The sequence below is a fragment of the Manis pentadactyla genome, chromosome 2 (genome assembly GCF_030020395.1).
Source record: "Manis pentadactyla isolate mManPen7 chromosome 2, mManPen7.hap1, whole genome shotgun sequence".
In the NCBI taxonomy this organism is placed as follows: Eukaryota; Metazoa; Chordata; class Mammalia; order Pholidota; family Manidae; genus Manis; species Manis pentadactyla.
In genome coordinates, this window is record NC_080020.1 from 67,491,714 (window position 1) to 67,502,876 (window position 11,163).

General features: G+C 38.5%; 1 protein-coding gene across 2 annotated transcripts in view; it reads left to right on the plus strand.

Annotated features, from left to right (window-relative positions):
* The window catches only part of KIAA0825 (KIAA0825 ortholog), a 432,275-nt gene extending 424,454 nt beyond the window's left edge, over positions 1-7,821 (plus strand). For both annotated transcript variants that reach the window (XM_036925703.2, XM_057493384.1), the window contains one exon: positions 5,105-7,821. In XM_036925703.2, coding sequence (XP_036781598.2) covers positions 5,105-5,231 — 127 coding nt within the window. In that variant the 3' untranslated portion in view covers positions 5,232-7,821. The remainder of the gene's footprint in view (positions 1-5,104) is intronic.
* Positions 7,822-11,163: the final 3,342 nt, after the last annotated feature.

Here is an 11,163-nt window from a genome sequence, read left to right on the forward strand (position 1 = left end):
ATTAATATGCAAAACTGCTGTTTCTACACACTGATAATGAGCTATCAGAAAGAGAAATTAAGAAAACAACCCCATTTACAACTGCACCAAAAAGAATAAAATACCAGGAATAAACTTAACCACAGAGTTGCAAGACCTGTATAAAACCTGTTGCAAGACCTGATGAAAGAAACTGAAGTAAACACCAATAAGTGGAAAGATATGCCATGCTCTTGGGCTGAAAGAATTGACATTGTTAAAATATCCATACTACCCAAAGCTATCTACAGACTTAATGCTATTCCTATCAAAATACTAATGGCATTTTTCATAGAACTAGAACAAATAATCCAAAGATGGTGGCCTGCGTTTTGGAGAAATGGAACGGGATTGTCAGACTGCCCATGGAGCAGCCCAGTTTTTAAGGGAAAGATTGTTTGAGGCATATCAGATCCTTATCAGGTTCATGTTTGCAATCTGTGTGGAATAATGGCGATTGCTAACATGAGGACCCATACATATGAATGCAGGGGCTGCCACAATAAAACCCAGATTTCTTTGGTGCAGATGCCTTATGCATGCAAGCTGTTGTTTCAGGAACTTAATGTCCATGAGTATTGCACCTCGAATGATGAGTGTTTAGTTCTTTTGTAAGTCTCCACAAGGTACTTGTAAATGTCTGTTGTGTCTTGTTTCTGTGATGTGGTTTTTAAAAAAACAACAAATTTGTACTGCATTGTAAGAAGAACTTTTATCTCTCTTGATTATATGCATGCTTTTCTTCTGTAAATAGACAATAAAGATCTGTAGATAGTCAAAAAAAAGATAGTATTGGAAGCTATCAGAAAGAGAAATTAAGAAAACAACCCATTTACAACTGCACCAAAAAGAATAAAATACCAGGAATAAACTTAACCACAGAGTTGCAAGACCTGTATAAAACCTGTTGCAAGACCTGATGAAAGAAACTGAAGTAAACACCAATAAGTGGAAAGATATGCCATGCTCTTGGGCTGAAAGAATTAACATTGTTAAAATATCCATACTACCCAAAGTGATCTACAGACTTAATGCTATTCCTATCAAAATTCCAATGGCATTTTTCATAGAACTAGAACAAATAATCCAAAGATTTGTATGGAAATAAATGAGACCCCAAGTAGCCAAAGCAATATGGAGAAAGAAAATAAAGGTGGAGGTATCACACTCACAGATGTCAAACTATACTACAGGCTATAGTAATCACCACTGTGTGGTACTGGCACAACGACAGACACATCGATCAATAGAACAGAATAGAGAGCTCAGAAATAAACCCATGCTTATATGATCAATTAATCTATAAAGAACAATGCAAGAATATACAAAGGAAGAAGTCTCTTCAATAAGGGGTGTTAGGAAAACTGGACATCTCCATGCACAATAATGAAACTGGACTACTTTCTTATATCATACACAAACCCCCACTAAAAAATAGATTAATGAATGTTAAGACCTGAAACCATAAAAGTTCCAGAAGAAGGTATATTGTTTTGGATCTGTCACTTCAGGCAAGGACAACAAAAACAAATATAAACAAATCAAACTATAACAAATTAAAAACTTTTCCAGGGGAAAAATCATAAACAAAATGAAAAGGCAGTGTACTGAATGGGAGAAGATATTTGCAAATAATATATCTGACAAAGGGTTAATATCCAAAATATCTAGAGAACTCATGAAACTCCATTTCAAAAAGACAATAATTTTATTAAAAAATGGGCAGAGGATCTGAATAGATGTTTTTTCCCATACAGATGGGCAACAGGCACATTAAAAGATGCTCAACATCATCAAGCACAAAGGAAATGCAAATCAAAACCACAATGAGGTATCACCTCACAGCTTTCAGAATGGCTATGATCAAAAAGCCAAGAAATAAGAAATGTTGGTCAGGATGTGGAGATAAAAGAACCCTTGTGCTGTGTTGGTGGGAATGTAAATTGGTGTAATCACTATGAAAAATAGGATGGAGGCTCTTTAAAAAGTTAAAAAGAGAACTATCATACAATCCAGCAATTCCACTACTGGGTATTTACCCAAAGAAAATGAAAATACCAGTTCATAAAGATATGCACCCTTATGTTCATCACAGCATTATTTACAATAGCCAATATATGGAAGCAACTGAAGTGTCCATTGATAGACTAATGGATGAAGAAGATGAAGTGTGTATATGTATATACACACAATAGAATATTACTGAGGCATAAAAAAAATGAATGAAATCTTGCCATTTCTGACAACATGGATAGACCTAGTAGGTATTATGCTAAGTGAAATATATCAGATGCAGAAAGACAAATATGGTATGATTTCATTTATACATGGAATTTAAAAAGGAAAACAAATCAGAAACACACTCATAGATACAGAGAACAAACTAACGGTTGCCAGAGGGAATGGGGGTGGTAGGATGGAAAAAATAAGTGAAGGGGATTATGAGGTACAATCTTCCATTTATAAAATAAGACACAGAGATGTAATGAACAACATAGGGAATATAGTCAACAATTTTATAAAAACTTTGTATGGTGACAGATGGTAGCTAGACTTATGATGATCATAAAGTATGTAAATATTGAATCTGTGTTGTACACCTGAATATATCACTCATACTTCAATTAGAAAAAAGAACTTATAAACTTGAAATATCAGAATGCTTGTGACAAACATACATTTCAAATTGCTAATGCTTTTATTCAATAAGAGTAAAATTGTTGGAAAAATGTAGTTCTATTATTTTTTTTCTATTTTTTTATAATTTCTTATTCTTTTATGAAATTATTTCTTTAGTAGGCACAAAGGAAATTAAAGAAAGTTGTGGTAGGCAAATAACTTTGCTTAATATCATTAATTACTAACAATTCAACTATACTGTGAAGTGCCTATAATTCTCATAAAGATGCAAAAATACTTATCCAGATTCTATTATGTATACAATTCATTTAATTCACATTAATTACATATTTTTAATGAAGAAAAAATTGTGTTTTCAATGTTCACAAGCAGTGACAGTGAACAAAATATCTGCATAGTACAAATTTTTTTCTGTTTGCATTCGTGAAATCATTTACTCAGTACAATGCTATAGTATCTTTACATGGGAGAAAAAAGTGAACCTATTTTTCATGTTGGATTTCTTTAAAGGTAAATGTGAATTTAGAAAAAAAAAATTTAATATCCCAATTTGGGCTATTATTTTCTCCAATTATTTTCAACGATAATTAATGATACCTGCACAATGGACTTAAAACCATGTTTAGTGTTATATTTATCAGTCCAGATTTCAGAGTCTGAATCCCTGATTTCAATCCCAAGATACTTGGGCAAGTGACATTAAGATTCTGTGCATCCTCTACAGAATAAGAATAATGTTTCATAGGAAGGATTTAAACAGTGATACGTCAAGTGTTTAAAACAATTCCTAATCCTTTGGCAGTGCTATTTAAGTATTTTCTGTTATTAATATTTTCCTGTTTAGAAGGAGTTCAGTTTAACATGGAAGTTAATGATGCTTAAGTTCATCTATCTAAAATGGGCAGTGACAGTTTTTCATCTTAAAAATTCCATGAAAGCAGTATAAGGTCACCTTGTGGGCTAAATGTCAAATCTCAAAATACTGACCTTAGGAGTATTGTCCCTTGTTACATGTCTTTGAACAGTGTGGTGGTGAAAAATCTCTTTATCTTTCAAGTTGTTATTAGAACGTATGACCAGTGACTTAATTTTGACCATATGGGAACATATGGAGAGACAAAGCCAACCAGAAATAGTTTTAGATTCTGCCAAGGTTGGGGCCAGGAGGTGAGGAGAATCACAGGCAAAGGATGAAGAAAAGTGAATTAAATCCCAGTCCAATCTCTCAGGTAATCCCTTTTCTCTCCACTCTTTGCTTCCTTCTTCTCTCTTTACACGTACCACCTCCCAGGGCCTACTGAACCCTGCACTCCAAAGAGAAACCTCTGCAGTAACAGGACCCCAGTAGGAAGTGTCTATGGAAAAGTCAGTGCCCATGCTTTCTTTTCACCACTCAAAGAAATCCAGGAAGTCCCGCCCCAAGCTGGACACACTTTACTCATATAGGGCAGGCCATTTGTGATTCAGGAGTTCTGAGTGTAATAAAACAGGGGGCTTCTGGAAGAAATGCAGTGAACAGCTACTGTTGTTAGAAATCCTATCCCAGTGAAGTCCATATAGCAGAGACTCTTTAAGGATGCGTCAGCATTGGTTTAAAATCCTTTTGTTGCAGCATATGGTGGATGTCTTTGGGGTTGGAAGAAATAGGAATGAGGAAAAGATAAAGGAAATACATGCAGACATTTCCGTGTTGGAGTTCTGGGTTAGGTCCTGGGGAGCTGGCATCCATGAGAGGGGAAGGAGGGGAAGGAAGGAAGGATCAGCATACTTGGGTTACTGTGATAACATTTATTTTGCAAGATTATATATAGTTTCATATTCTACCATTATGTTCTACATTTCCCAATCACCCAGAATTAGAAAGGCTTTAATCTTTTTTAGCCAAAACTTTATGTAACCTTGCTAACAATTTGCTGCTTTTCTTGGGTGATTAACTTGGTTACTTCAAATCTGATCTCATTTCTAGGAAACAACTGACCTGCCTTGAAGGTATATTCAGTTTAGCTTGATATTCTTCTTGCTGCTAAAATCTTCCTGGCAAACCTCTCTGCAACTTAAAGCCACTATCTTAATCAGTGAGGGGGAAATACTATGAAAAATATTTCCTTATTAAATGTTAATTCTATAAATTATTTATATGCATGTATAAACTAGTAAGCCATATAATTTTTTTAAATCTAGAACTACCAAAACCTCATTTAAAACAATACTTTAAACTTTACTCTGGAGTAAAGCTGTTTTGACTACTTACCTTGCGGATTCTTCTGACCACTCAGCAGAAGCAGTCAATGAACTCTGTTGCCCAAGAGGCAGCCAGTAAAAGAATAAACAAGGGAAAGCAGATGCCTCAGTAAACCAGTGACTACACATACTCAAGCTTTGAATAACTGAGTGTTGACTATAAGTTGGAAGTTACAAAAATACTAAGATGTGATTTTTCTTTTAGGTGGGAAATGAGGAAGGATGAAAGACTAGAAGAGGAAGAAAAAGTAATGCTGGAACATTTAAAACAAATTTGCACCATCCAGAAATCTTCTGCCTCAGATAACACAGAGGAACAGCAATCTCCATAAAACAGCAACAGCTTTATTTTAGGAAATAATCACATGTAATGGAGTAGGATTTTTACTAGAGTCAGAATGAACCTCAAATGTGCTGTGAAGCATGAAACCAGTGACTGAGTAATCTCTGAACTGAAAAGGAATACAGCATGTAAAGTGCTACATATCTTTTATTTTAAAAATAGTCTCAATTTTTTTCCCCTCAATCTTTCTCTTGATATAACTGCTGCCATCTCGTGTTCCCTTTGAATTATTATTTTTTTTCTTTCAGTCTTAAAGTGTCTGAAAATACATAAAATGCTTGGAAATCTTTTCCCTAAGGATTTTTAACTACAACATTTAGATGTTAAGTTGAATGGAGTCACATAGCCCCCTGAGGGTCATCTAATAATTTCAATTTAATTTTGTATCTACAGCCCGAGTCAGGTCTTAACTGCCTTTAATACCCACCATTATACCAGCCTCCTTTCCCATAGCCTCTTCCTCTTCCAACTTACCTTAGTCATAGCCACAAAAAGCACTCTCCTGAAGTATAACTTTAATCTTATCTCTGCCTCAAGTGGTTTTTGAAACACCAGATCCAAATTTCCAATCATGTTTTTAGATCCTGTACCCAAAGGCTCCATGTTCAGGCAGCTCTCTATCATCATTTTGGCTCAAGCCATACACATCATCTTTTCCAACCAGAAACCATCTTGATCCCAAAATACGTTCAATACTTATTTCACCAATATCTACTCCACAGCTCATTATCCAGTCTTAGTTACTTCTCTTATTTCCATTATATTAACACACACATTCTAGCACCCTCTATGCCAAGTAGTTATATGTACTCTTTCCTGTCAGTGCCTGATGTTAGATTATAAAGACCTTGAAGGCCTTGCAGTATAGTATGAAGCCTTCCTTCATGATGATAGTCTCCCCAGATACCTGCTACAGAGTTATTCATCTAGTGGGCAGTCAGTAAACACAGTTGTTTGAACGGCCAACAATGAAAGAAGACAACAAAGACAATCAGACTGTGTAGTAATCTACAGGACATCTGGGAGAAGCTGTATATCATCAACTATATTAAAACCATATGACATCAAACATCATGGCTTCTGATGTTCTCAGAATGTCCATCTTCCCACATTCTGTGTTTTTTATAAATCATGTCATGTGTAGGTGACATGATTTCCAAACAAAAGTACTTACACATTTTTCAAAGAGTAATAGTTTAGAGTGCAGAGGAAGCCACCTTAGAAAATCCCTTGCATTATTTCTTTACGTAAAACCACAGAAATGGCTATACAGCCAGTTGCCTGCCAAATAACACATTTTATTTTTAAATAATGTATTTTAGGTGGCCAGTATAACCATGAAACAAGTGTTTTAAGACATGGTTAAAATAATTTCTAAAAACTCTAAGCAGACTATTCTAAAAATTTTAAGAAATTTTTTTAAGATTTGAACTTTCCACCTAATCATATCTATAAAGAGTTAATAATCAACATAAGGCAGCAACTAACTTTATTCCTTCAGCTTAGTGATGGCCTATGTACTAAATCTGCATAACTGTGTTTTATTAGAATGGACACTAAAATACTGCCAAAGTCAAAATAAAAGTAAACTGATCCAATAAACTAAATAAAATAATCATACAGGATTTCACATTTGGGTTGTTTGTCTTCTAATATATCTAAAAGTCATCTTTAAATGCCATTTTTTTTTTAATCTGTACATTTCTACACTAATCCTGGGAAGTGATTCAGTTCCTCTAGAAAAAAAATCTCTAGGGCTCCATTTGAAAGGAAGGAAGTATATGGTGAGGGAAGAAGGGGAGAAGTGGGAAAGAGAGAAAAGCAAAAAAGAAGAGCTTGCAGTTGAATTCTCTTCTCTACTTGCTCAGTGAAATTATTGTAGTGCAATAAAATTTATAACTGGGAATGTTAAATGACAAGTCATTAAATTATCAGATCATTTTGACTTTATATTCAATATAATTTCTTAAAATAGGATAAGAAGTGGTTATTTCAAAACAGTTCATCTTTCTTACATTTATTTTGCATCTGTGTAAGTTAACAGGAATGAATTCTAATATTTTATTACTCCACATATGCTAATCACAATATTATCTTTCTATAAATATAATCTATGCTCTGTTTAACTGTATATTTATGAAATTATAAACAGGTATCTATTTTATTATTGGCTTAATAGTTACAATGTGGAAACGGTATGAATTATTAATAAAATCTAGATGATAATGTGTATTTGTGAGCAAGAGTAATACCATCTTGTCAAATCCACCATGTTGACTGTTGAATCGCCCTTACAAATCCCATGAACACACAAGTACAGATCTTAGATAATATCCAGACTGAAACAGTATCTTTTTGTCCTCTGAGGTGGGACTCCTTGCTCTATTCAGTGATAGTAGTCTGACGCCAGCCCCTTCTCCTCTGAGCACACAAGTGGCTGCCTGCATGGAGACCTTCCTCCTTGCCTCTATAAATTAGCCTCCCTGAACACGAGGCAGTGCAGAGACCTATGTGTCCTGTGGCTGCCCAGGGCAAGCTTCTGTATGTAAGATCCCCTCAATAAACCTCTACTGAATTCAAGCTGAACTTGTCAGCCTCTGTCTTTGGTCTCACAGCCCCTTCGACTTTTGGTGGTTGGTTTGCTTATACCTTCCCAAGTGGAACAAGTGGGGAGCCAGCCAGGAAGGGCAGGAGACCAAAGGATGGGCAAGAGGGACTAAAGCATCAGCACGGGAAATCCCAGGGTGGCTCTCTATGCCCATGTATGGGGGAGTAACCCGTTTATTAGGACTCTGTGGACCGCTGTGTGGGTATGGGGACACCCTGAAAAAGCCAGAAGGCCTGGAACGCCTATTAACAGAGAGCTGTGGTAACCCACTGTGGTAGGGGAGGCCCCCAAGCTGCTGCGACAGTGGTGGGATGGCCATTATTGTGGGCTGGGTGGTTGGCCACAAACACCCAACTAGCAGCTAAAGCAAAAGTAAATTGTCTAGAACAAGAGCTACAATTAGAAAGAGATACGAGAAGGTCAGCCTCACTCTTGGAAACAAATTCAGCAGAAAAGATAGAAAATTAGAAAAGAGGCACAAGTCAAAACATCAGCGTGTGGTTTGCACACCAGGCAGGGAAGAACCTGAGACAGCTGCATGTCCAGGCGGTAACAGCTAGACAAGAATGGGATGCCAAGGTTTGGAACCCGTGGGAGCCACTTAGTGAGTCAGATGAGGATACAGAAACCCTCTTAGATGAGGAAGAAGAGACAGGAGGGCCTTCATGACTTCAAGCCAGACCTTTAGTGCAGAGAAAGGCCGAGGCGCAAAAGGTAGCATCAGGAAATAACAGACAACCCACTCAGGAAAGCGTAACAATCAGAATATATTGCAGCTGAACTCTTGAGATGCAGCAAAGGCTTTTAAACAGTTGCCAAGGGAAAGTCTCCCAATTCAGTTGGTATGCTTGGGGGATATTGTTGTGGATAGAAATTCTCTACCAGGCAGTGAAGCACAAAAGATGAGTAACATAACCACTCATCCAGCCCTCCAGCAGAGGTTGCATCATGCCCACCAGGTAATCACAGTCACATGGACTGAGGAAGGTGTTAGCCTAGAAATCTTTAGAACAGGCTCAAATCTTCCTCTGAGAGTTAGGAATGAAGCAGGCTATATATCTCAAGTGTTCAAAGGACCTGACAAGGCAAGAGTCACAGCTGGAATGAGAAATGAGTTACCGAAGGCTGCACCATGGGAACGGCACAGGCCCCTCATTCGTCTGCCCCCCTAGCCTCTGGGTGGGGCAGGCAGTGGATGACGTTGGAGAGACCACTGCCTATGTGGGAGAAACAGAAAATGGATGTGCTCAGCTGCAGTTGTGACCAAGGGAAAAGGAAAAAAAGCCAAAACCAGAGGGTTGAGAACAGCCCAGAAGGGAAAAGGCTCTCGTTTGATGTGGCATGATTTATGGTTGGCAGGTGTATCTGCAGAGAAGATCTATAGACCACCTAATGTCTTGGTGTCTGTGGCAGCTCTCTCCCACACAATTTAGACCCATGCCACTGGCACCCCTATAAAAGAATATACTGCCAAAGCAAGAGCAAGTACCTGTTAAGGATGGATACCCCCAACTCCTAGAGATCAGGGATCCAGCCAAGGTTGCCTCCAGATACAGATTCGTCTATGGGCTCTGGGAGGTGAAGAGATGTCCCATGTGGAGCACACCATTTACTGGTCACAATAAATAAGAAATACACTATGGCCCTTGTGGACACTAGAGCTGAATGTACCCTTACACATGGCAACTCAGAGATACCCTGGAGTTTGGGTGGCTACTGATGGCTATGGGGGCAGGGGGCAGCAATCAATAAGAATCAAACACTTTGTGCTCCATTTGGGTCTAAGGTGCTGCCTGGCGGGCCCTATGGCTATTCATTTCCCCTATACCTGAGAACATTATCAGAATGGCTATACTTTAGGGGCAAGCATTACAAACATCTGTGGGCAGTCTGGTTAAAGGTGCAGGTGGTAAGAGCCATTCTCCGGGGAGAAGCTTAATGAGATTCTGTTCTGCCGCTGCTTCCTAGAAGGGCTATAAATATAATAGTACAGACTTCCAGGAGGACTTGAAATTACCACTACCATACAGGAACTAGTTAAAGTGGCAATTATATACCTTCCCAAAGCCTATTTAATAGCCCTGTCTGGAAACCAGATGTGACCTGAAGAAGGACTATAGATGGCAGAGAACTAAATAAGGTAGTACCCAAAATACACGCTGCCATCCCTAACTTAACTCAGATAATAAAACGTATTTTCAAGGGTGGGGTCACACCATGGTGTACTAGATCTGGCTAGCACTTTCTATAGCATTCCTTTACACCCAGATTCTCAAGACCAATTTGCATTCACATGGGACAGCTGGCAATGGACTTACCAGCTGGTCACACAAAGGTTTGTGCATAACCTGACCACCAGTCAAGGTATGATAACCCAGGAATCATCTATCTACCCTCTACCAACACTCGTGAAATGTTTTCAGTACACTGGTGATGCCATGTTAACCACTGAAGATTTTTCCTCTCTTACAGCACTACCTGGAGGGCCTTTGCTCACACCTGTGTGATTAGGAATGGGCCAAAACCCCACAGGAAAAACAGGGTCCTGGCTGGCAGTAAAATTCCTAGACGTGACCTGGTCAGGTAAGACTTGCCTCATCCTGGGGTGGTAACTGATGATTCAACAATACCCCACCCTGGCTACAGTTAAATAGCTACAGGGATTTTGTTAGGACTTCACAGGTATTGGAGGGCTATTATATCTCACTTGGTCCAATGCCTCCACCCCTTCTGAAGATTAGTAAAAACAGGCATGTACTAGCATTGAGGTACAGATCAACAGAATGCTTTTGAAAAGGCAAAACTCTTTGTCACCAAGCTCAAGCCTTGGGAATGCCACTGCCTTGTATACCCATGACACTTGATGTAACAGCCTGATGGGATGAACTGGGCCTTATGGCAAGATTAACATGAAAAAGCCAGTGTCTCTAGGGTTCTGGTCACACTTATGGAAAGGAGCTAAGACCAGATATTCCCCAAATGAGCAACAGGTGCTAAATGTCTATAAAGACCCCCATCACATACAGCCTTGTCAGTTATTGTTCACACTGGCCTCTCATAAAGGGTTGGATAGATGGGATGTTCATATGCCCTGTTCAGCAGTTACGTAATCTCCTATTTTACATAAGTGGCATGCATACCCGCAGCAACAGGGTTTCATCCACTAGCCCTCTGGGGATGGAATTACATGCTATTCTGGAGCCAGTACAGTATGAAACCACCACGCTTCCCCAGGTGGAACCTCCTGCTGCTGTACCCACATACATACAGGAAGGCATACCTCCTGTCCCTCAAGGGGCCTGGTTTACTGATG